The sequence below is a fragment of the Eleutherodactylus coqui genome, chromosome 1 (assembly GCF_035609145.1).
Source record: "Eleutherodactylus coqui strain aEleCoq1 chromosome 1, aEleCoq1.hap1, whole genome shotgun sequence".
Classification (NCBI taxonomy): Eukaryota; Metazoa; Chordata; class Amphibia; order Anura; family Eleutherodactylidae; genus Eleutherodactylus; species Eleutherodactylus coqui.
The window spans coordinates 206,669,028-206,695,076 of NC_089837.1; the positions used below are offsets into that span (position 1 = coordinate 206,669,028).

General features: G+C 42.3%; 1 protein-coding gene across 1 annotated transcript in view; it reads right to left on the minus strand.

Annotated features, from left to right (window-relative positions):
* UST (uronyl 2-sulfotransferase) overlaps positions 1-26,049 on the minus strand; it is a 257,124-nt gene that overhangs the window by 133,298 nt on the left and 97,777 nt on the right. The window contains exon 2 of the mRNA XM_066605452.1: positions 7,329-7,372. Coding sequence (XP_066461549.1) covers positions 7,329-7,372 — 44 coding nt within the window. The remainder of the gene's footprint in view (positions 1-7,328; positions 7,373-26,049) is intronic.

Sequence of the window (26,049 nt, forward strand, 5' to 3'; positions counted from 1 at the left end):
GCACCCCTGCAAGTTAACACTGAACTCTGTGCCTTCAATGGCCAGAAGACGGTCTGTGTGCTAGGCCGTCAAAATTCATCTTCACAATCTGAAGTGCCACTATGAGTTCCCGAAGACTCTGGGAAAAGGCACGTACAGAACGGTGAAAAGAGCCCGAGATAAGCAGGGGAAGGAAGGGACAGAGATACAGCTGATTGCCTGCTTAGATGATCAGCTGGGCTTCTGTATGAAAACAGACAGGAGCGCCAGTATAAGACTGCAATGAATACTGTCTACTGCAGGGAAGGAAAGAGCTCATTATTTCACCATACATATATGGGGCTTACAGCCTGCTGTGAAGGACAAGTCTTGTAAACGCTAGGAATAAATGTGACTTGGATGCAAAAGAAACAAAGGAAAGTTGTCCTCCAATAGCAACAATTGAGAACTGAGAAAACTTAGATTTTGGACATTTAATTCTTTAGGTTTCACTGTCAACAGTGACTGCGGCATGTAAGTGATCAAAAACAGTGAAACATAGAAAACTGACAGCAGAAAAAGTGCACGTGGTCCATCTAATATCCTTTATATTATTTCCTTTTTATTTCTCTCTGAGGATAGATCTATGTGTATCTCGGGCAGCATGAATTAATTTATTGTTGTTTTCCAACCACGTCTGCTGAAGGTTTGTTCCAAGCATTTACTACACTTTCAGTAATAAACTATTTCCTGACGCTGCTTTGGCTTTTTCCCCCAACTGAACTCTGATTGTGCCACCTTGTTCTTTGTGTTTTGCCTCCTAATAAAAACACTTCCCACCTGAACCTTATTTATACTTTTAACATATTCAAAGGTTTCTATCGTGTCCCTTCCTTCCTCTACACCAGAGGTGGCAAACCCATGGCACGCGTGCCAGAGGCGGTACGCAGAGCCCTCCCTGCTGGCACGCGTCGCCGTCGGCAGCTTACAACGTTAGTGAATACCGGCAGGGGCCACAGCTCCCCTGCCAGTATTCACTCAGCTGTGCTCCTAGCGGCACTGATTCCGGCGCACACTGTGATTGGGAGCCGCTGTGGGATGTCACTATTATAAAGGGGGCCGCTATGGGATGTCACTATTACACTGGGGCTGCTGTGGGATGTCACTAATATACTAGGGGCCACTGTGGGGTGTCATTATTATACTGGGGGCCACTGGGGGGTGTCACTATTATACAGAGGGCCACTGTGGGATGTCACTATTATACTCGGGGCCGCTGTGGGATGTCACTATGATAATGGGGGCTGCTGTGGGGTGCCACTATGATACTGGGGGCTGCTGTGGGGTTTCACTATGATACTGGGGGCTGCTGTGGGGTGTCACTATGATACTGGGGGCTGCTATGGGGTGTCACTATGATACTGGGGGCCTCTGTGGGGTGTCACAATGATACTGGGGGCCACAATAGGATGTAACCATTAGTACTGAGGGCCGCTGTGGGTCTTGGAGGGGGGGAGGGGGATCGGGGGCCGCTGTGGGATGTCACTATTACACTGGGGACTGCTGTGGGATGTCACTATTATACTCGGGGCCGCTGTGGGATGTCACTATGATAATGGGGGCTGCTGTGGGGGGTCACTATGATACTGAGGGCCACTGTGGGGTGTCACTATTATACTCGGGGCTGCTATGGGGTGTCACTATGATACTGGGGGCTGCTGTGGGGTGTCACTATGATACTGGGGGCCACAATAGGATGTAACCATTACTACTGAGGGCCGCTGTGGGATGTCACTATTACACTGGTGCCGCTGTGGGGTGTCATTATTATACTGGGGGCCGCTGTGGGGTGTCACTATGATACTGGGGGCTGCTGTGGGGTGTCACTATGATACTGGGGGCCTCTGTGGGGTGTCACTATTATACTGGGGGCCACAATAGGATGTAACCATTACTACTGAGGGCCGCTGTGGGATGTCACTATTACACTGGTGCCGCTGTGGGGTGTCACTATTATACTGGGGGCCGCTGTGGGATGTCACTATTACACTGGGGCAACTGTGGGATGTCACTAATATACTAGGGGCCACTGTGGGGTGTAACTATTATACTGGGGCCGCTGTGCGATGTCACTATTATACTGGAGGCTGCTGTGGGGTGTTGCTATTATATTGGGGGCCTCTGTGGGATGTCACTATTATACTGGGGGCCGCTGCGGGGTGTCATTATGATAATGGGGGTATGGGTTGTCACTATTACCACTGGGGTATGTTTACATGTGACAGAAATGGGCAGGTCTGTTTCAAAATAGACAGGGTGCAGATTTTGACTGCTTTTTGAATGCGGAAATGCTGCAGAATTTTCCACAGAAATTTCCGCTGAGTACATTCTGCAGTATTTCCGCATCCAAAAAGCAGTCAAAATCTGCACCCTGCCTATTTTGAAGCGGCCCTGTCCTTTTTAGAGTGACGGGGGTAAAATCATGATAAGCCCTGCCCTCCCACGTGTTGGCACTTTGCGATAAATAAGTGGCCTTTAGATTGCAGTTTGGGCACTCTGCCTCTAAAAGGTTCGCCATCACTGCTCTAGACCATACATACTAAGTTAAAGGGGTTGTCTCGCGGCAGCAAGTGGGGTCATGCACTTCTGTATGGCCATATTAATGCACTTTGTAATGTACATCGTGCATTAAATATGAGCCATACAGAAGTTATTCCCTTACCTGCTCCGTTGCTAGCGTCCCCGTCGCCATGGATCCGTCTAAATTTGCTGTCTTCTGGCGTTTTTAGACGCGCTTGCGCAGTCCTGGTGAATGGGGCCGCTAGTGCCGGAGAGCTGGTCCCGCGTCGTCATCGTAGCTCCGCCCCATCACGTGTGCCAATTCCAGCCAATCAGGAGGCTGGAATCGGCAATGGACCGCACAGAGCCCACGGTGCACCATGGGAGAAGACCCGTGGTGCATCGTGGGTGAAGATCCCGGCGGCCATCTTGGTAAGGTAAGTAAGAAGTCACCGCAGAGCGGGGATTCGGGTAAGTAATATATATATTTTTTTTTTAACCCATCCCTTGGGTTTGTCTCGCGCCAAACGGGGGGCCTATTGAAAAAAAAACAAAAAACGTTTCGGCGCGAGACAACCCCTTTAAGTCTTTCCTGTTAAGTTTTGTTTTTGAGACCTTCCACCATTTATGTTGCTCATCTTAAAGAAGTAACATGTTATAGTGGGGTGTTGAACTCCAGATGGGGACATAGGAGATATTGAAAATCTCACTGTGCCACAGGCTACCCCACTAAAACAAATGGATCTAAACAAATGGAACCACCCATCCTTTGTCCCCACTATTATATATTGAAGCTACATTTACATTCGTAAGCGTGATATCAGGCATGTGAAACTCGGCTCGATATCTCGCTTGCTAATGTGTGTTTTTCACGTGGATGCGAGGAGTTTTTCCATTTAAAAACATTGTGCATCACTTCTGTGAAACTGCGATCCTCATGTGAATGCCATTCAATGTCATTAAAGGTCTCATTGAAAACGATGGATGGGGCGTTCTGAGCGAACACCAAAAGACAGCACAGGATGCAATTTTCATTCTTCACAGCATAGGCCTAGAGTTTAAAAAGCCACAAGTTTAAGATATCAACTAATGCTACAGCCACCAGGCATAGCTACAAGTGACTGATTTACTGTGTAAGGGGCTAACCGCACTATCTTTAGCTCCATCCGTTCATAGACAGAGCTTTGAAATGTGTGTCCCAGCCTGAACACGGGTCTCTGGACCTGACTTTGGAGCATAATACACACATATGAAGCTTCATATTCAGATTTAGAGACCTGCGGTCAAGCTGGGACGCACTTTGGAATGCTGTATGTTAAATGGACGGCACAAAAGATAGTGTGGTTATCTCCTTAGAGTGCCCAGTGGCTGCAGCATCTGCTGGTATCTTAAACTACTGTGCTGCTGCCCCCCTCCCATCAGTCCAGATTGTGCTCGGGGCAAATGCCCTGCTTGCCCCCCTGGCTGCATCTCAACTTATTCATCCCCTTTCCCACTGCTTTTTTCCGCCTCCTCCCTCTCTGTGCTCTCTACTTTTTTTTTCTCCTACGTCTGTTGTTGTCTCTGTTTATATATGTATGGTATTTATCTTTTAGTGCTTATATATAAATTATATCATTGTTGGTATCTGCTATTCTTATGGAACCTGGCTTGTGTTATATACTGTATGAATTGTAACCCTCATGTTGAATTAATGGTTCCTTCTTTTTCAGAAAAAGTTATTTAACCATGAAATAGAGAAACTGCATGCGGCAGCTCATAGCTTGAGTAGCTTCTCAGACAATATTTTTAGGTTTTTATTTTGTTCACATATATACTGCACCAGATGCTACTTTTAAGCCTATACTAAAAAGTACTGATAAGTGTATACACACGAGGTTTGGTTTTTGGATAATTTTTAATGGTTTTTAACAGCACTATTTTCAAAATGCAGCCATTCTAGGTATGATCATTTTGATCCATATTTTTTATATGAGTTAAAACACACAAGAAAAAAATGCTTATACAAAATGTAACAAAATAAGAACCGTCAGTAAAAGTGTCATAAAAACATTTCATAACAGGTCTTTTTTTACATCTGGTTTAAAACATAGACAACACAAACTTGTGTAGAGGAAGCCTTAGGCCATATTCACGCTGTGCCATACATCTATGTGCTGTCTGATATTCACGGACCCTACATGTTGCATGTGCTATTCGAATCCAAGGAGTGGATTTTCCACATCATCTGTTTGCGTGGAAAATACGATCTAACATTTTTGTTACTGGATGTCTCTGCCAGGAATACTGCATTATTCCATGCAATATAAAGCAGAAACCATAGTGGAAACCACCCGCTAAATTTGCTGCCATCAGGTAAATGGGGATATATGATTCCATTTACATTATGCTCCGGAAGTTTTCCCTGAGCATATGGTACGCGTAAACTAGAGACAAAGTATGACAGTAGCATGATACACTGCGAACCACCCTAACCCAAATGGACCAGCTGAGAAGTGCATGCAATTAACACTTTCACAAATAAACTGGAACCAAGAAACCTTGTTGTGTAGACAGTGTGAAAGTTCTAACAGGTTGAAATAATGAAGAGGAGCTCCGTTGACATGTGCCTGTCTCTTTAAGGGATCTTTTATATTAGTGGAATTTGGCTGCAGGATAAACCACAACATGCGAAAATTCCTCACCAAAATCCACACAGCCCCATGAGGATTTTGAAGCGGAATTGGGAATGGCCTAATCCTGCCAGCAATTCCAATTCAAAAGACTTAGGCCTCAGTCACATGAGTGATTTCACGCTGTTCACACACGGCTGAAAATCGCGACAGAGAAGAATAGCCATGATTCTGAAATTAATTAATGCTTTCTCGTCCATTCACACGAGCGTATCATATGCAAGAAATGCTGCAGTGTGGAATTTCGTCGGTTGGCATAATGTCTTCTATTAGCTTAAATAGCTAAAGTAGAGCCAGCTGTCTTTTTCCTTGCTGGATGCAGGTAAACTCCCTCCTGCTTCCTTTTTTTTCTGCTCTCATAGGAGAGTTTTTCATCAAAAGATAGGTCAAGACCTAAAAGGTTGGCAATTTGATGATTTTACGTTAAAATGTTTTTTCGCGTGCCCAAAAATCACCCAAGCGAACGAACGCATTGGAATCCAATGCTTCACAGGATAGTGATCTTCAGCCGACGTTTTATCACAGCCAAATAGTTACATAAAAATGCTTGTGTGAATGATGCCTTATACAGCCATGCAGATTCAGGAGCAGATATCTGCACTGGCAGCTTCAACTGCCTATTGTGTTGTGTCCTGCAACAAAATTCCAGCCTCCTTATGTAAATTTGTGATTAGAAAATTACCTATTGTTTAAATCAAGTTTTCATGTTAAGCATTATAAATTTTTGGTTATTTTAAAAAAAGAATTAAAAAATTCCATGTTACCTGTGTATAAAACTAATCCTAATACCTTTCAGTTTACATTCTAGCATTTAAGGTCCATTTTCACTGGATGAATGTCGGGCAAACGATGCCCGACACTTGTCCCTGAGTTTCCTCGCTCTCGTATTCCTACACGGGAGCTGGCACAGCTGGCTGGGTCACGGAGCGGCGTGGTGGGGGTGCGGCGGTGCAGGAGACTTCTCTCCTCTCACTCCCTCACCCCTCTCCATTGAGATAACACAGCGGCCGTTCACTACTGAACAGCGGCTGTTTAAACAGAACAATTAGCTCATTGCTGATCTTTTATGCTGCATAAACGATGGAGAATCAGCTCATCGTGCAGTTTAAACGGCGGCCGTTCAGTAGTGAACGACTGTTGTGTTATCTCAACGGAGAGGGGCGGGGGAGCTAGAGGAGAGAAATCTCCTGCACTGCCCCAACCCCACCCCACTGGCTGCTCCGTGACCCAGCCAGCTCTGCAATCTCCCGTGCAGGAGCGTGGAGACACAGACGAGTGTCAGGCATCGTTTGCCCAACATTCATCCCATGTATATGGACCTTTGGTGTAATAGTCTCCCACTGAAGATTCTTTACAGTAGCCTAATGTACCATAGCATGTTCTACACATGCTTTGTGACCTGTGCAAAAGTCTGTGTGCAAGGAGGGGAAGGAGATGAGCTGTGACCATCACTTATTGTGATTGGTGTTATCTTTAAATGTAATCCTGCCTGTGATAATGAGAGGACTACTGAAAAGTCAGGGCTACAGAACAGGATCTGTCAGATTACTAGGAAAAAATTAAAATAAATACGTTTAACATATTTAAAAAATTGATTTAGGCTACTTTCACATCTGCGTCCCGAGTTCAGTTTTCCTGTTCCATTTAGTGAGTAGGAAAGGCAATTCTGTTCTGTGTTATAATGGAACCAAAGAGCACCAAACAAACCACACTGACTATAAAAGGGTCCGTTCGGTTTTCGCTCAGCTGCCGGGCATTTTACCAGACGAAATAGCGCAGCATGCAGTGCTTTGTCTTACGGTATTTTGTGCTGGATCTGGGATGGAACCTCCAAGCCGGAGCTTTCAGCATAGATGTGAGAGCGGCCCTAAACAATAGGTCATGTTCTGATTACACATTCCCTTTAGGATAAGCAATGCTTATGTAAACATACTCAACATTCATAGATGAAAACAGAATTTGAAGAAAAATCCTGACCTTACTATATACAGTGATTTCATGTAATGTTTCTGAGATATGATATGGCGAGCACATTCAAGGTTTTAAGCAAGCAATTCTTAATGCATACAATCTTATATTAACAAACGAATAGGAATCTATAAAAAAAAAAAAAAAAAAAAAGCTTTCATTTAAAGTTACCTTTGGAGCTGGAAGACCATGGTCATCCAAAAAAGTGGAGTTACCTGTGGGAAAAAAGTATAAGATACAATAAGTAATGAAAAGTAATATCATGTAAAGCAGCAAATATTTATCTCCTGAATGTCTGCATGAATTATCAGGGAAAAGTACGGAAAAGCATTATACGTTTAGGATGTCATCAGTAGTTTCAATAACAGAGGCAAGTAGTAAAATACAGGGCAAGTCAAAAAGAATGGTGCAAAAGCAATGGCTTGCTCCCACTAGAGCTTCCTTTAGAGATTGACCTTCCTTGGTTTCGTTTTTGGAGCAGAGAAACAGAAATCAAACGTTTCTGTTTTTGTCCTTATTATGTTTCAATGTTTTTTTTAGGAAAGCTGAAATGTTTCCATTCCCTTTTACTTCTGTTTTTTAAAGGGAAGAAACAGCGTAGTCAGCTGGGCCATTTGTCCCGTTTGAAAAATGGAAATAAAACAAAATGGAATAAAATGGAAATTAAGCAAAAAGACCACAGCAGAAACCCACAGCGGAGCGGCAGATTTCTATTGGGGCTTAGTAAGGCCGTCTGTAGACGAACAGGTTTGCATTGTGGAATCCACGGCTGGCTTCCGCACCATCCGCAGCAAATGCCGTTCATAGCATGGTATGGGAAATCAATTCTTCCTACACACCCGTGGAAACCAACTGTGGGGCACAGGAAAAATTGTAGCATGCTCTATTTTTCAGCAGATTTCGTGTGGATGGCTTCCATTGAAGGCACGTTGCGGATTCTGCAGTTTCGCCTAGCAACGGCGCGGGAAAGATAAACATTTAGGAAAAAAAAAATCTGTACTGCACCCATTCATGTACAAGCGGCCCTTGTCACTACAGACATGGATTCTGCATGGATATAGCAAGGAATCTGCATCTACAAGACCTTTTTTTTTTTTTTTTGCACACGGATTCCCATTGGCAGTAAGATTTGTCACTGATTTGATATGGAAGCGACACAGGTTACATATCAAATCTGTTGCAGAAATCTGCTTGTGAACATGCCCTTATAAATAGGACAGACGGGGTCATCTGACGCTGAGAATCCTGAACTGTGTGTTGTCTTCCGGGTGTTCAGGTTTGCTATACTGCGGATCGGATAGCAGACTGTTGCGTGGTGCTGACGGACACCCATGAAGACCCGGAGATCATGATACACATTTAACCAATAAAGTCAGTAGGATATGAAAAAATTATTTAATTGTAACAGGAGAGAAGCTCAAGACCAGGACAACCAATGCAGTGCTTTCAGAAAATCTGCCAGTGCCACAAGCATCAAATAAGTGCAGACAATACAAAGAACTGTGCAGTATAGTACAGGATTCATATTTCGGAAGTACTTTACAAAGAACACTCTTCCCAATTTTAGACATCTATGTATCAAAGGGGTTCTATACAGTTAGTTGTCAAACTATGGCATGCCCTACCCCCAAAAGGTAGTAATGGTAGATACTAATTATGTCAGCATTTTAAAAAAAGAACTAGATGTTTATATAATAACTAATGGCATTGAGGGTTATAATTAAAGTGGTTGCCCCACTGCCAAGATTGATGACCCATTCTCAGCATAATCAATTGGTAAAGGTCCAAAGCCCAGTGCACCCACTGATCAACTGATCGCCAGGGCCAGTGTTCTAATGTACAGAGCTGATTTCATTGCGGAAGAAGACGGCTTCGTACATTGCACAGTGGCCTGGTCCCAATGAAATGAATGGTAATGGATCGAAAAAGGTTGTACTTGATGGCCCGGTGTCTTTTTTCAACATATTTTGTAACAATAGTTTAAAAAGATTGCATAAATATATTATGCATAAAAAAACTGAATAGTAAATTCAGAGAGTGCAGGTTTTTCTAATATGTTTATATGCAGCAAAAAAGTGTGAATCGTGGAACATGCTGCGGAAATTGCAACGCTGCAAAAAGGCAGCTCACCCTAATTAGGCATTAATTATCAATCCAAGCATCAATCGTTGCTTGCAATCGCTTCAGCGTGTGTTTTTACACTCACGCAGCATCACCCCATGTGAATAGCTTTAAATACGCCAATTAAGATCTGGACTTGATCGGGCAAACATATAAACACATGCGCTTGTGTTAGGGAGCCCTTAGTGTGTATTCACATGAGCGAGCTTCACGCGCAAGTTCTGTCCAATAGCATTATGGACAAAACGCTCGCATTTTTATAACACGTGATTATTTACATGATCCATTTTTCTCTCGCAGCATCGCATTGAAAAATTGCCGCATGTCTTATTTCTGGCCAAATCCTTATATGAATCCCAATAGAATCTGAAAAAATATATATATATCACATCGCACTGGTATCCTATGCAATCTGCATGCGAGGACGAAGTGATTTTTACCTTTAAAAAATATTGAAAGCACTTACGTTTTTTCATGGGTGTGAAAAGGCAAGTAAATAGATGTAATAGGTTTGTTAAGCGAAAACGCGTCATGCTTGCATCCAGAAACGCAATTGTACAAGCGAGCCATCAGTCTCAGTTTTCCGGACTCATATCACGCTTGCCCGTGTGAATGCACAGAGGCCTCCCACAGCTCCCTATACTGCGGTGCCGTATTAAGGAATCAGTCTCCCTTGAAACAATGCTTGAAGGGGAGAGTCTCTCAGTAGATGACATTTAAATCAGTATGCAGCAATTTCCTTCTGTCAGATCTCATATAAAACAGGAAGAGATCAGAGGGGCACGGACTCCGTAAAGCTGTGTATGTCAGTTGTACAAAGTATTAGTAATAAGGTTCTATGTACAACTATCACAATACAGTAGTGGTATAGTCAGCACCTTGTAGGATCAGGAAAGCCTTTCCAATGCAAGCTATACCTAGAGCTTGCAGCAATCATGTACTAAATATATACTGACCTACAATCTTGGGTTCATGAGTTTTTCCATAATTCCGTAATTCTTTTTTTTACACTGCCCATGCCATGGCACACTGTATAACCTTGTCTCACACATCCTTCCCATAAGGTAATGGAAAGCGACCACGGGTAAACAAGGAGTGCTCTGTTTTAGCATATTCGAAGTACGTAGAGGACTTCAGGCAACATTTCCAGGCAAATGCTTGGTTGCCTAATCATGGTTGTCACCCTATAGGGTAATTATGTCACACATGGAAAATACACATTTTTCCTTCTCAGACTTTTTTATACCAAAGTAAACTATTTATAAAATAAATCTATGTGGCCTCATGTGCGTAAGCTGGCTGAAGCTGAGGAAACACCAAGCGCTGTTAACCAACATCTCTTTAAAAAGAGATTACGCATGTAATGTTTAGTCTTGGTGTTCAGCCTTGCATAACCATTATACGCAATTATGCGTTCATTCAAATAAAACATTTTAAAGGAAGTCTGTCAGCATTTTTGACATAAGAGAACTGCTGACAGCGCTATGTAGGTTCAGGGAGCAGGGCTAAAGCATACCTGTGGCCATGATCTTACTATCAACAGCTCGCAGATAATCCCCCATGCCGCCGCATGTGTCATTATAAGATGAAACTTCTCTCTGAAGTGCCCTCTGCTTTGTCCATTGAGTTGCTGCATAGCCATGATTGACTACTGTTAATTCGAGTTGTGGAGCAGCTCAATGGATAATCATTCATCTTTACGGTGATAGCTGGAGAGTTTCACATGCGAACCACTGTTGTTTCAGACTGTCCTGAACTAAGTAGAAAGCATTATTCTGTTGTATCAGATCATTGAAATGACTTAAGCCGGCTCACACGAGCCACTTGGATTCCGTGTGTGAGTATCCTCAGAGGAAGATCCGTGAATGATCATGGAAATGAAATGAATTGCATATGGTCACATATGTGTTTGGTTTCCCATGCGGATGTACTGCATATCACCTGTGCGGAAGAACGAACGCAAGCAGAGAATGACATTGGAAAGTAGTTCAACCCCCTGGAAACATCCTTCTATCGACTGGGCAACATTCTCTTGTGCTGTTGTGGTGAGATGTTCTGAGAGTCTTCAGGACGGGACACTGCTCTCCTGGCTGGTTTATACTACTTATTTTGGAAGTAGTATAAAACACTTAAAAAAACCCTTCTTCTTGTGGAGGAAGAGCCCAGAAGAATAAGCGGAGGTTGCAGGCAGCAGTCTGGATGGATGTTGCTCCTCAGACTCTGTCCTGCATTGTCTGCCCACAAATTTCTGCTTACTTTATTCTAATTGTATGTGGTCTCCTAGCAAAAAGCGTACGAATCTCTGTCCATACACAATGTAATTGCGTATGCACTATGAAACGAACGCATCTATAGAGATCAATGCAGGTCATACACGCAGAATCCACGGTAAAATTATGCAGGCTGTGATTTTTCTTATGCTCACGGAATCCACAATTTCTACTTGCAAGTGTGAGCAAACCGGAGAAAGTCCAAGCATTTTAATGTCTGCGTATTATCGCGTATCATACACACAGATCGCGATCACAGAACCCGCAATTTAAATTCTGCTTATATGAAACCAGCCTAAAGGCTTATTCACACAAGCGTATATTGGCCCGCTTTTTTAGGGCCGGTTGACATAAGCTACCATGTGATGTACAGACTCGGCGTATATGCCATCGGCGTATATGCCAGGCTCCCGCCCCCTCCCCACTCCTTGTCAACAGCCAGCACAGCAATGGGAGGCATGGGGCGGAGAGGAGAAGAGAAGGGAGAGGGAGTTTAGCAGTCACGCTCCTAAACTCCCTCCCACCTCCCTTCTCTGCATGCTGTCATTGGCTCCCATAGGAGTCTATGGCAAAGGCCGTAGTCCGGCCAGGAAGGTAGTTCCAGGACTATCTTTCCGGCGGGGCACTTTTATGCCGAGGGAATAATCCTGTGTGATCTAACGCATTGGAATCCAATGCATCAGATGGTGGCATATAATCGGCTGGCCATGAAAAGCCGGCCAATATACGCTTGTGTGAGTAAGACCTTAAACTGATAATTTAAATCATATTACCTTTTTGCCTGCTTCTAATGTCTTAGTTAAACTAAGGCAAGTGTAATGGGCAAAATAAAAAGTTCTCTATTCTGTGGGAGGCAGATGGATATAATAAAAATATCAGTACCATGTTTAAATAATTTTTGATGGAAGGTAAATTAACCCCCGATATTGTTTACAATGGCAGGCATTATCCTCTGTCTGCAATGGCAATAGATGCATTGGCTAGAATAGCAATGAAGAGCTTCAGAACCAATGCGCAACTTTGGAATGAAGCGTGGTCTCCTAAATGATATATGCCCTGCACATCCATATAGAACTAATTAGTGACAGGTCTGTGGGAACTTTTACATCACAGAAGTTCAGCAGATTGTTCTGGATCTGTAATTAACCTTAAAGCATTTAAAAAGTAAAATGACAGACCTGCTGATCTAAAAATATTTTAATGCTATAATCCTTTTTCAAATGACTGACATTGACATTCTTTGAAGACGACTGTAAATTGGTCCTTAAAGCCTCAACATTCTACTGCTCAGAAGCGGTCACATCTTATGAGGCCCAGATGGAAATAATCTTCCCGATGCATTTTTGTGGTATCACAACTTTTTTCTTCAAGATGAAATGCTAGAAACTAACTGCTCATGTATATATTGCAATCTGAAAACTTTAAAGGGGTGGTCCAGTTGTGAACTATTGGTGGCCTATCCTCAGAATAGTAGATTGGCAGCTGTTTGCCAGGCTGGCACACTTGTACACGGAGCTGATTTCTGCAGAAAGCAGATGCCTCTGTTCTCTTGTTCTTATAGCAGCGGTCAAGCTTGGTATTGCAGGGTAAGTTCCCATTGAAATGAATGGGAACGTGGCCTGCAATACCAAGCCTGTCCACTGCAATAAGAACAGAACTGTCTGCTTTCTGCAGAAATCAGCTCACCACACAAGCGTTTCAGCTTGTTGAACAGCTGAATGATGTGAAGTCCAGGCACCGGACCCCAGCCAATCTACTACTGATGACCTGCCCTGAGGATAGGCCATTAATAGTTCACTACTGGACACCCCGTTTAAGATAGCTAAGCAGAAATTTACATTTTTTTACACAAACATGACAAAGTATGGGTTTCAAAGTTTTAGAAAATGTAAATTTCTATTGTTAATTATGTATTGAATTACCATATCAATATAGGTTTCACATTGTAAGTGAATTATTTATTCCATGCACATCCTATGGAACAGCACTTGCTTTTTATATATATTTTTTGTTTAATTATATTCATAATTCATCAGTATTCATGATACATTTTGCAGGAAAGCACAAAGAACACAACCTTAGATCTGATGGTACTAAAATCATTTCATGTTCTTTTCTTCTAATCTAAAAGAATTTATCAGGTAACAGAACTTTATTTATTCTGATCACATTCCTGAACATTATTTGCCACCAATGTGAACGTCACCTTATAGCTTTCATTTGTCTCAGTTAAACATGGATTAGAAGGCATTCTGACATTTAAATATAATATCCACTGCCATAAACTGCAAATGCTGAGGTCTAGCGAGCCAGCAGCAGAATATAAAAGGCCAGCTTGTCATACAGGTTAGTAAATAGGTAAAAATAAGACTGTGATTGGGAGCCTGTTATATAAGTTGTCTACAACCCACCAATGGATAGCTTTTGTCCTTGATAACTTTTAGCCAGGAAAGGCTGCCATTTTCTACACACCTTAGGTCTTAACATTTTCTTTGTTTTCCACTTTTCAGTATAGCCATTAATTTGCTTTTTTGTTTGCTTATGTATAAGGAATAACTGACTCTGACAGCACACAATGGTCAACGGATGAATAGTACACTTTGTCAAAACAAATTCAAGCCCCTAGAGGAAGTTGTCATTTTGCTGCAAAACTCGGCATGCAGTTACATCTAGGGCAGATTAACAATTAGGCCTAATTGCCATCCGCAGCATTTCACTGGAGCTATTAGAACCTATTCTATTGAAACTAACAGCTCAATGTACATGCTGCGAAAATTCCACCGTGGAATTCCGTAGCATGAAATTACCCACGGTATGTCCTATTTGCCGCGGGAGTATGCGTGGACGGCCTCCATTGTAGTCAATGGAAGCCGCCCATCACGCTATACTCCCGCTGTAGCACAGCGGAAGTATAGCATGAATACGCACCCCGCCCACCGCTGGCCAGGTAATGTGACGCCGCCGGCTCGTCATATGACACTGCTGGCACGTCATACGAGGTACTGCGCATGCACGCCGGAGCGGCATGTGGGACTTCACACAGCGGTATTCCGCTTGCGGAGCCCGTCATGGCCGTGTGCATAAGGCCTTAGTGTTGTGGCATGATTGGGTGAGGCCCTAAAGTGGTTTTACACAAGTGGTCTATAAAACAGCTCTCTATAACACAATCAAAGAGATTTTGTCAAGGTAATAGATTTTGAGAAGGGGCACATAATTGGAATGCAAGAAGCTGGATGGTCGTATCGATATATATTGCCTGCCACCTGGGCTGTTCTGATCAGACTGTTGTTAGAAGGTGTTGGGACCAGTGGATGCATTAAGGCATTCACACAAGGCGCCCTCGACAGACCACCAGTATAGAGGATCATTTGATCAGAAGACAAGCCCAAGCAGCTCCAACTGTTTCATTGTCCGCCATCCAGAGCCAGGTGGCACCACTGTTACAGGCCTCTGTGTCTGTCAGAACCATTTTCAGGCACTTGGCTGAAGGACATTTGCTCTCACAACAGCCATTACATGTATTGTCTTTGACACCCACTATCGGCTGTTTATAGTGGTGTCGTTAATGGTGAAACTGGATGCTATGTAGTGGAACTGGGTTCCATGAGTATTCAAAAGCAAATCCAGGTTTAGTATGGGCACTGACAATGACTGTGTTTGTGTCTCGAGACACAAAGGTGAGCGCCTCAATCCAGCCTCTGTTGTGGAGTGGTACACTGCCCTCTGTTGGTGGTCAACAGTCAGTCACCCCTAGTAGTGGTACGAGGGACAATGACAGCTCAGCGATATGTTCAGGACATCCTGCAGCCACATGTGTTCCTCTCATGGCGGCTTCCAAGAGGCATTTTCCAGCAGGGTAATGCTTGGCCACACATACAAGGATGTCACAAGAAGCCTCTACAATATTGTCACACTTTTGTTGCCTGCCCAGTTGCCAGACCTATCAGCAATAGAACATGTATGGGACCATCTGGGATACCAACTTCGACAGCCTACGCTTATGCACGTTCAAAGGTTTACTAGCAATGTGGACGGATATGCTGCAGAATACCATACGGAACCTGTAGTACCATACGGAACCAGCTACAGGTGTCCCAAAAGGGCACTAGAGCCTCCCTTAAAGCATTCAGTTTTCTGCAATAAATTATCCTTTTCCTCTGATATTGTAATCACTCACTTATATCAACATTACAATCACACAGAGAAAGTTTTATTCCATTCCGACAACTCCTTCTAGGTGCTTCATTTTTTTTACAATGAGTGTATATGTTCCTTACATGCTCTCTATTATCAAACAGTAATTTGCTTGCTATACTATACTTGGTTACAGGAATCTTAGATCAAAGAATGGCAGAAAACCTTATGAGCATAAGTCTCTACTTCCAAATTAGTGCAGGAGAGTATTTTAGGTACATAAAGTAGCACCTATTCTGACAAGTTACCTAAAGTGAAAAACACCAACTAAAGGATATTAAAATGTATCTGAAACACACACCTGCAGGTAAAAGTCATGCTTTACTTTGTTTTTGAAAGAATTGATAACCACGGTACCATTAAATTGGTTTAACACATTATCAAAGCATTACTAATATTAAAAATGACTATTATTGCTTCTAAGAAATGATTTTTTGTTTCACAAATATTATGCAAGAGAACTTGAAACTTTCTCTTAAAGGATTGTCCCACAAATAATATTGTTTATAGTTAAATCCTGCCCATAGTTAGAATCATTTTTTGAATTTACACATACTAAAATAAATGTTTCCACCCACAGATATTCCAGGACAAATGTTAGTATAGCGCCACCTGCTGTTTCCTTTATGTGTTTGGTCCACTTCAGTGAAAGCTCCAAGGTGGTCACACCTACTCTGCTATCACTTGATCAGCATCTCTCGAGCGAGTATTGCGAGGAACGGGGGGGGGGGGGGGGGAGAGGGGGGGGAGATCTCTCTCTCCCTCTCCCCCCCCGCTCACTCCCGCAACTCACCGCTCAGTGAAAATCCACATTAAAAATCCATGTGGATCCTGCAGATTTCTGATACGGATTTTCATTTGTTAGACTCGGGATCAGCTAGCAAATTTACCAGAGTCAATGAGCGAAATCTACTTGTAATGTCACATCTTTTCTCCTACATATGGATTTGAAGTCTGTATAAAAAAAAATCCATTGCATATCCACTACAGTGAAGATTTACATTAAATCTGGGAGACATCAGATGCAGATTTGATATGGAATTAGTGCAGATTCCACTTCAAATTTGCAGTGAGGTATGTCATTTGAGCATGATTTTAAGTGAACCATCAGTGTAGCAATCAGGGGTGCTGCTAAGGTTGAACAGTTTAGGAGCTCAATCCTTAAAGGGGTTGTCTCGCGAAAGCAAGTGGGGTATACACTTCTGTATGGCCATATTAATGCACTTTGTAATATACATTGTGCATTAAATATGAGCCATACAGAAGTTATTCACTTACCTTCCCTGCGCTGGCGTCCCCGTCTCCATGGCTCCGTCTAACTTCAGCGTCTAATTGCCCGATTAGACGCGCTTGCGCAGAAGGGTCTTCTGCCTTCGGCTCGGTTCAGCAGCAGCGGCGTTCTGGCTCCGCCCCCTTCTACGCGTCATCGCGTAGCTCCACCCCGTCACGTGTGCAGATTCCAGCCAATCAGGAGGCTGGAATCGGCACACACGATGGGGCGGAGCTACGCGATGACGCGTAGAAGGGGTGGAGCCAGAACACCGTTCGTGCCAGACCGAGCCTAAGGCAGAAGACCCTTCTGCGCAAGCGCGTCTAATCGGGCGATTAGACGCTGAAGTTAGACGGAGCCATGGAGACGGGGACGCCAGCGCAGGGAAGGTAAGTGAATAACTTCTGTATGACTCATATTTAATGCACGATTTATATTACAAAGTGCATTAATATGGCCATACAGAAGTGTATAACCCCACTTGCTTTCGCGAGACAACCCCTTTAAGAATGGTTTACCCTCCTTCTCCCACACAATGATAGTGTCCTCGTTTGTGCCCTCTAACCTGCTCATAAGGATCTTTATTTCCTATATGATGGAAAAAACTACAAGAAAGTCCTCCAACAGCACAGCCAAGGTCCTGCAGCATCTCCAACAGTCCCCCTATATATATGACTGATTGCATGATTATCACATCTAATGTCATTCAGCCTCTCTCTGCTCTGCTGCAGCAATTAGCAACCCCGTTTTCACTGCACCTGGGGCACATGCCCCGCCTTCCCCCCAGCTATGCCCTGCCTGAATGTAACTAAAAATAATAGTTTTTGTGGGATAACTCCTTTAAGCAGATGGGAAAAATATATCACAGCCACCTTGAGCAATAGAATAGCAGAGGATTTACAGATTGACTATACTAAATAATAAACCAACCCCAAATTTGTAAAGAGCTACAAGAGTTGAAATTTCCAAAGGAAAAGTTTAAAAGCTATTTGCTAGGATGCCAAACATCTACAAAACTGTAATTGTTTTAAATTGCGGATTCCTCTACACTTTTATTAATTGAGCAGTTATGTGAAATTAAACCAATATGCTATGGAAATGTTAATGTACTTACCATCATTTCAAATTTTTTTTTTCTTTAAAAATGTCACTCCATCTGCTAATACTGTTTTTGGGCACAATGACTAAATGCGTGATGGCTTTACACATTTGTTATTTCCTTATTGTTTAGTAAAAAGCTTTTGGAGGCAAAGAAGGTTATCAGAGTATTGAGAAAGTGCATTTGGTTCTTTTCTGGCTGGATTCACATATGTAGGTTTTAGTGCACTTTCTACAGCCAAAAATGTAAAAGAAACACTACTGCTACATTCACACAGGCGAGAAACTCCGGCCCGATATCGCGCTTGCCAACGTGCGTTTTTTCATGCTGATGCGAGGAATTTTGCATTTAAAAAAAATGCTTTGATGTGCATCAAACCATCGCAAATGTTTACCATTGATTTCAATTAGAAACATCAAATCACACTTGCATGCACGTTACACGACTTGCGAGTGCTACATGATGTTTTCAAAGATCCCCTTGGAAACAACGGGTGAGGTCTTCCGAGTGAACATCACAAGATAGAACACGCTACGATTTTTATCCTCGAAGCATTGCTCATGTAAGTAAGTCCATTCAAAAGAATGGAGTTCATATTCGTGCAAATTCTGTGCGTCTCCAATTCACAAAAATCCCCTAAGATTCTCACCTGTGTGAGTGTAGCCTTAAACTTTTTTTTTGTATCTTTTCAACTTTGGCTAAAAAAATCCGTCAAAAACTGCAGCAAAAAGTCCATGTGTAAATCTAGCCTAAAATATATGTGGAAAATAACTATTTATAGTCTTAGCGTGTCATTCATAACTCCATTCTCCATTCTCTAAAGCAAATAGGAAAGACTTGAAACACCACAATATATTTCCAGCAGTATTTCAACTAGTTCCGTAGGACATATAACTTGAGGTAAGCACTAGAAGGTAAATCAACAGCAATGTCCTCCATATATTCCCAACAAATAAAGTTTTCCCTAGTGCCCGAGCTATACACTGCATTCTAAATTATTACATACGGTACATAATAGGATTTCGGTAAAATGAGCATTTAGTGTTTTTGGGGTTTTTTTTAAATAAAGGGTTTGCTAATTTTTTCATCTCCTTTTAGATGTGTAGCATTGATTTCAGGCAGGTTTGTTAATTAGATTGCCAGGTGATCTTGGTTAAAGGGAAAGTTACTTAAATAGAATATTCCACATTATTTAGTAGGTCACAGGTCTCATGCAATATGGTGAGGAAGAAAGATGAAAAGCATAAAATTGTTCAATGTCTTACAAACGGCAAAAAAATTGTTGATATTTCACAGAACCTGAAGAGAGATCATTGAGCTGTGAAAAGATATGCGAGTGATTCACAGCACAGGCGAATACGATCTGGAGGGTCCTGATGGATCGAGTTCTGGATGGCTAGTGAATGGCCACCCTGTTCCTACAAGACAGAAATGTCAGCAAGGAGGTGGCAGAGTGGTGTTTTGGCCCAGAATATTGGAAAGTGAGATGGTAGGGTGTCAAAATGAAGTCTGAACAATATGTGCAGTTCCTAAGCATTTTCTGCCATGGTAGAAAAACAAAAATCGTGACTTCAGAAATGAAAACATTTTCATACAAGACAATGCACCATCCCATGCTGCAAAAGAGAACAAAAACAACATTGACTCCTTAACTGTTAGGGGAATAAAAGCTGATAAAATCATGGCTTGGCCACCATCATCTCCTGACCTCATCTTATTGAGAACCCGTGGAGCATCCTTAAAATGATGATATATGAGAGTCAGAATACCTCAAAACAGCAGCTCTAGTAGGCAATACTGGAATCTTGTAATAAAATATAAGCAGAAACTTTACATGGACTTACATGTTTAATAGGAGAGTAATTCAAGTCATAGCAAAGAAGAGCTCAGACATCAATATCTAACTTGATCTGGAAATATGAACGTGGTGTGATGCTGCCGCCAACCACATTGAGAACAATGGGTGATAGTGATGCAATGCCCAAAGACAGGATTGTGCCGTTCACGTCTATCACCCCATTCAAAAGAATGGGGTTCATATTCTTGGGAGATTTGTACGTCTCGCAACGCACAAATCTCGCCCCAATTTTCTTGGCCGTGTGAAACTAGTCTAAGAATTCATAACAACATTTTGTGTTCATTTCAAAATCTAAATAAAGCCATCGCCATTATCAGTACTTGTAATAACATCCGCAATGTAATATAGCTGTTGAGGATAAAAAAATATTCTTGCACATGCCGTCTGTTTTAGAAAAACAAACATTAATTGCATGTGCATAATAATTTGGAACACAGTGTACGTATTATACCACATACGTCCGATCATGGTCAAGTTCATGGCTAGTGAAAACAGCATTAGTAAAACAATGTCAAGTAGTTGGTGCCCGTTATTGATCTCTTACGTGAGACTAGCTAGCTGACGCTGAAAATTCTTTACAAATGATATTTAATACATCTATACTTATATTTCCGTAAGATGTATTCAGTAAAATGGAAAGAAGTGGGAAAAGTATGTGGGCTGTTTGTTTAGAAAGTCAATGTTATTACTGGAAATTGTCAAAAGAAACAGCAAACTTAAGAGTGGGTTCAGTTTCTTCAATGGTATGTTTTCAGTTCACAGGTCATAAAAAGTGTGTTCTGGGACATTATGTTCTCGGGCCTTTTTTTTCTAAACAAGATAATGTATTTTATAATTACTTTTTTAGGTGAAAGCGTGATTTTAGTTTCAACCAGAAAATTCCAATAATACCGTGTGAATAGCATAATGGTAATAAATAGCAGGCATATCAACGTGGTTATACCTAAGCAAACCGCGCAGCCTTTAGCAATGAACAGTCAGTAATAAACTGTTTGTCGAAAAAAAAAAATGAAGCACCTAGAAAGAGTTGGTGTTTTGCTGCGAAACTCAGCATGAAGTTACATCTCTGGCAGATATACAAATGATTAAAGTTGTGATGTAATTAGATGAACGGTCTTGTCACCTGAGGTCCTAAAAGTGGTTTCCCCCTTGGCCCATAAAAGGCTCCTTTTAGGAAAAGTGGGTCGCAGCTTAATAATTCAATTTTAAGTGCAAAAGTAAGTGGCCCCCTATGTAATGTAACTAATAACACACATCTAAACCTCACAAACATGAAATTTGCCCCATCCATTTTTTACATCCTGAATAGGAAAAGTAAACGGGTCGCAACTTCAATAATCAGTTCTAAGCATGAAAAAATCCACAACACATGACTGAGGAAATGATTTCTATACTGAGAAGAATCTATCTCACCTCTACGTGTATACACTGAGGACAATCTAACACTCCTCTCTGTGTATATACTAAAAAGAATCTAAGTCACCTCTGTGTGCATTTACTGAGCAGAAGAAAGCAGCCATGAACTGCAGGCATGGAGCATGTCTTTAAGGCTAAGAAGGGGCTGCAACCTCCAGTCTAGGGATAAATTTGAATAAAAAGGGGTGTTCCCTTTAAGGGTTAAAAGTGAGGAGAGTGGGAGGGGTGCAAAGAGACATCAGTACACGCAGTCTGAGGAGAATCTAATACTGCTCTATGTGTATACATATTTTATTCCTCGATTCCTCTAAAGTAACCACGAATTCATATAATTTTCTGTGCAAACATGTAAACACCTGTATGAAATTAACTCGGGTGAAGACGGGTATATCAGCTACTAGAATGTATATGGTACCATCAGGGATACCAAGTTTAACAGCCTACAAGTTTGCCCAATCCAGTGACTCAGCAAACGTGGACTGACATGCTGCAAGATACCAAACAGAACCTGTATACCTCCATGCAAGCCGAATCACATCTTGCATCCAAGCTAGAGGCGGTACAAGATGGTACTAGAGCCTCCATGACCGCCTGTATCACATCTTACATCCAAGCTAGATGCAGTACAACAAGGTACTAGAGGCTCCATGCCCGCCCGTATCACATCTTACATCCAAGCTAGAGGTAATACAACAGGGTACTAGAACCTTCATGCCCGCCCATGTTACATCTTCCATCCAAGCTAGAGGTGATACAACAGTGTACTAGAGCCTCCATGCCCACCCGTATTACATCTTACCAAGTTCAACAGCCTACAAAATTGCCCAATCCAGTGGCTCAGCAAACGTGGACTGACATGCTGCAAGATACCAAACAGAACCTGTATACCACCATGCAAGCCGAATCACATCTTGCATCCAAGCTAGAGGTGGTACAACAGGGTACTAGAACCTCCATACCCCCGGATCACATCTTGCATCCAAGCTAGAGGCGGTACAACAGGGTACTAGAGCCTCCATACCCCCGGATCACATCTTGCATCCAAGCTACAGGCCGTACAACAGGGTACTGGAGCCTCCATGCCCCCCGTATCAAATCTTGCATCCAAGCTAGAGGCAGTACAACAGGGTACTAGAACCTCCATGCTCGCCCATATCACATTTTGTATTCAAGCTAGATGTGGGACAACAGGATACTACAGCCTCCCTTCAAGGGATTGGTTCTCCACCATAAATTCTCCTTTTACTCTGATATTGTAGTCACTTACTTATATCAACGTTACAATCACACGGATAAGATTTAATTCGCTTTTCGATAACGTCTAGGTACTTGATTCTTTTGACAATGAGTGTAATTAGTGAGCCGCAGTGAACAGAAGCTTTTGGCTGCAGAGTGGCCCATTTGAAGCGCATTTCAGACAATTAGTATTTGCGCAGCAAACACTGTGTAGGTTAATTTGTTAAACTACATCAGTTAAACAACACCTAAGTCTTTTGAACCCCTTAGCGACAGAGAATGTACAGTTATGTCCTACGCGTTTGGGGTTTGTAAGGAGGTGGATCGGGAGCCAATCCCGCTCTATACAATGCAGCTGCTGGCTGCTTTTCACAGCTGACACCTGCTGGCAACAGCCACGATTAACATGAATGCTGATTGTGGCTGTTAACCCTCTAAATGTCGCTGCCAGTTCTGACAGTGGCATTTAAATCACCTGATAACTTTTGCAGTTTCCCTAATGTCTTCTCTGCGATGAGATCGCGCAGTGCTATTGTGAAAGGCCCCCAGTGCAACCCTGGCTGATTGCCTATCAAGTCATGCCTCTGAGATTGTAGTAAAGTGTAATACCATAGTATTACATTATACTTCAGAGGAAGTTTCAAGTCCCCTATGGGGATTTTTAAAAATTTTTAAAAATTGCTGCAACAGTAAAGGTCCAATTTGTCAAAATAACAGATTATTTACCCTGCCCGCTAAATGTTGACCGGAAAAAAAAACAAAACACCAGAAATGCGCTTTTTTTGCTCACCTGGTCTTCCAGAAAAAAATTTATAAAAAGCAGTCAAAAAATCATTTGTACTCCAAAAATGGTACCAAGGGAAACTACAGGACATCCTGCAAAAACAAGCCCTCACATATGTATGTCAATGGAAAATATTAAAAAGTTATGGCTGTCAAAAGATAGTGGCAGAAAGTGATTTTGTTTTTCCAAAGGCATTTCGCGCTCTAAAAACACTACAGCAAAAATAGAACTATATAAAAACTATATCAGTTTATCATGTCATTTTTGCTGTAGTAAGTACGCCATAAAAACTAGAGACCCCTAAAGCTGGTGAAATTGCGTTTTTTGGGGTTTTTTTTCATTTCACTTCACTTAAAGGTTTTTAGTACATTATATGACCCATTAAATAACACCACTGAAAAATACAACTCCCCCCAAACCCCCAAAAATAAGCCCTCGCACAACTATATCGATGGACAAATAAAAGAATTATATATTTTATTTTTTTTTTGAAAGCTAAAGCAATGATGAAAATCGGGCCTCGCACTTAAAGGGGTTGTCCCGCGCCGAAACGTTTTGTTTTTTTTTCAAACCCCCCCCCCCCCCCGTTCGGCGCGAGACAACCCCGATGCAGGGACTTAAAAGAAAAACCGCTCAGCGCTTACCTTAATCCCCGCGCTCCGGTGACTTCTATACTTACCGGCTGAAGATGGCCGCCGGGATCCTCTTCCTCCGTGGACCGCAGCTCTTCTGTGCGGTCCATTGCCGATTCCAGCCTCCTGATTGGCTGGAATCGGCACGTGACGGGGCGGAGCTACACGGAGCCCCATTGAAGAAAGCAGAAGACCCGGACTGCGCAAGCGCGTCTAATTTGGCCATTAGACCATTTTAGACGGCGAAAATTAGTCGGGCTCCATGGAGACGAGGACGCCAGCAGCGGAGCAGGTAAGTGAAAAACTTTTTATAACTTCTGTATGGCTCATAATTAATGCACAATGTACATTACAAAGTGCATTAATATGGCCATACAGAAGTGTATAGACCCACTTGCTGCCGCGGGACAACCCCTTTAAGGGGTTAAATAATAACTATATACCGGTAGTGATTATCAGGGGGGTATTTGCTTGTTCTGTCTTGAATGTTCTAAACTTGATTTTCAGAATCTGCGTTTTCCGCCATTTAGTGATCAGTGCTTCTTGGTTTGCATTCAGGAGTCAGTCACATTCTTGGATACAAAGAAGGAATGTTGATAGCAATAAATCAGATTAGTTATGAAGACTTTCCTATAACCTTTCATTCAGTTCATTCCAGACCGCATATAATGTTGCAATATCACTGTATCTTCCCTGGCTGCTATTTTCTCTTTCTAGCTTTCTAAAAGCAGATTAAAGCCAACACTTGATGCTACTTAGTTACTAAACTAATTACTGTAGCCGCTTCCAAGGAGATGGGAGTAGTTCCTGGGCACTGCAAGGTGTCATTGTGCCTCAAGTGGGTTTCCAATCCACAATTTGAATGAAACAATAGAACGTCTACACACACTATTTTGAAGCAATGCTGATTTAGTTACTTAACCCTTCACAACCACACTACATAAATTAACAAGCAAACAGAGTGGTCCCTGTGTCTCCAGCCCATTAATGTATGTGTTGAGTTTCCTGGCACTGTACACTCTTGAGCGCACTGCCACGGGCAGGATCACACTGTTCTCACTGAGAGCCCAATCCTGTACTGTGACAGACAACTGAAATAATCAGTTTCCTGTCAGAAAAATCCTTGAACGCAATGCTCATATTGAATTATATTTTCCCAGGAGGATCGCGGCTTCCCCGAAGTAATGCAAGGCGGGTTTGAAACAAAAATGCCTCACATCTGCAGAAAAAATGCATATTGGTGATTGAGAAATCGGGCCGTGATTCACAGTCCAATATTGGTCTTCGTCGTGTGAAGTTAGCCTGAATCTACGTTTTCTCTGTCTGTCTATGCATACTTTAATGATCTACCTTAAGACACAGAATAGTAAAAAAAATACAGTTTTTCCTCAATTTCCTATTTGTGACCATGTTTGCCTAAAAAAAAAAAAAAAAACTACAAAATGAATGGATGTCCACTCCAATTTCAGAAGGTTAACCCTTTCCAATCCAATTTGTATTCTGGTTTTCCTAGGGGGCTTACTCTTTTTCTGCCGTTATACAACAGCGCTATATGCTGGCTAAAGCCAGTACTGCATGAGGTGACACGTTGGAAAGGCTCCGACAGCAGAGAGGCTGGCGATATACAGTAAGAGAACCCCGATGGACGTCTTCCAACATTGGAGCTGTACAGCCTTAAATCATAATGTCTTTAGACGTCAGACAGTGGATTGGAAAGGGTTAACTTTCACTCTAGGCATGAAGGCCCAAACACCCTGGTTCATTTAAAAGCTAATTTAAAAAAACTTCTAGTTCTGGTTATTATATGATTTGTACATGACATTTATTACCAGTATTCCCCTCTGAATCCTGTAATGTCTAACTTTCAGTTCTCTCTGAGCCAGTGGGAGGAGACTAGCTGCTATTATGTTTTCTATACACTGCATACAGAGAAGACTGCAGGTTCACCTCTCTGTAACACACACAAATAACTGCATCAGGAAGGACACTAGAGAAGTACTGAGCCATGTAGA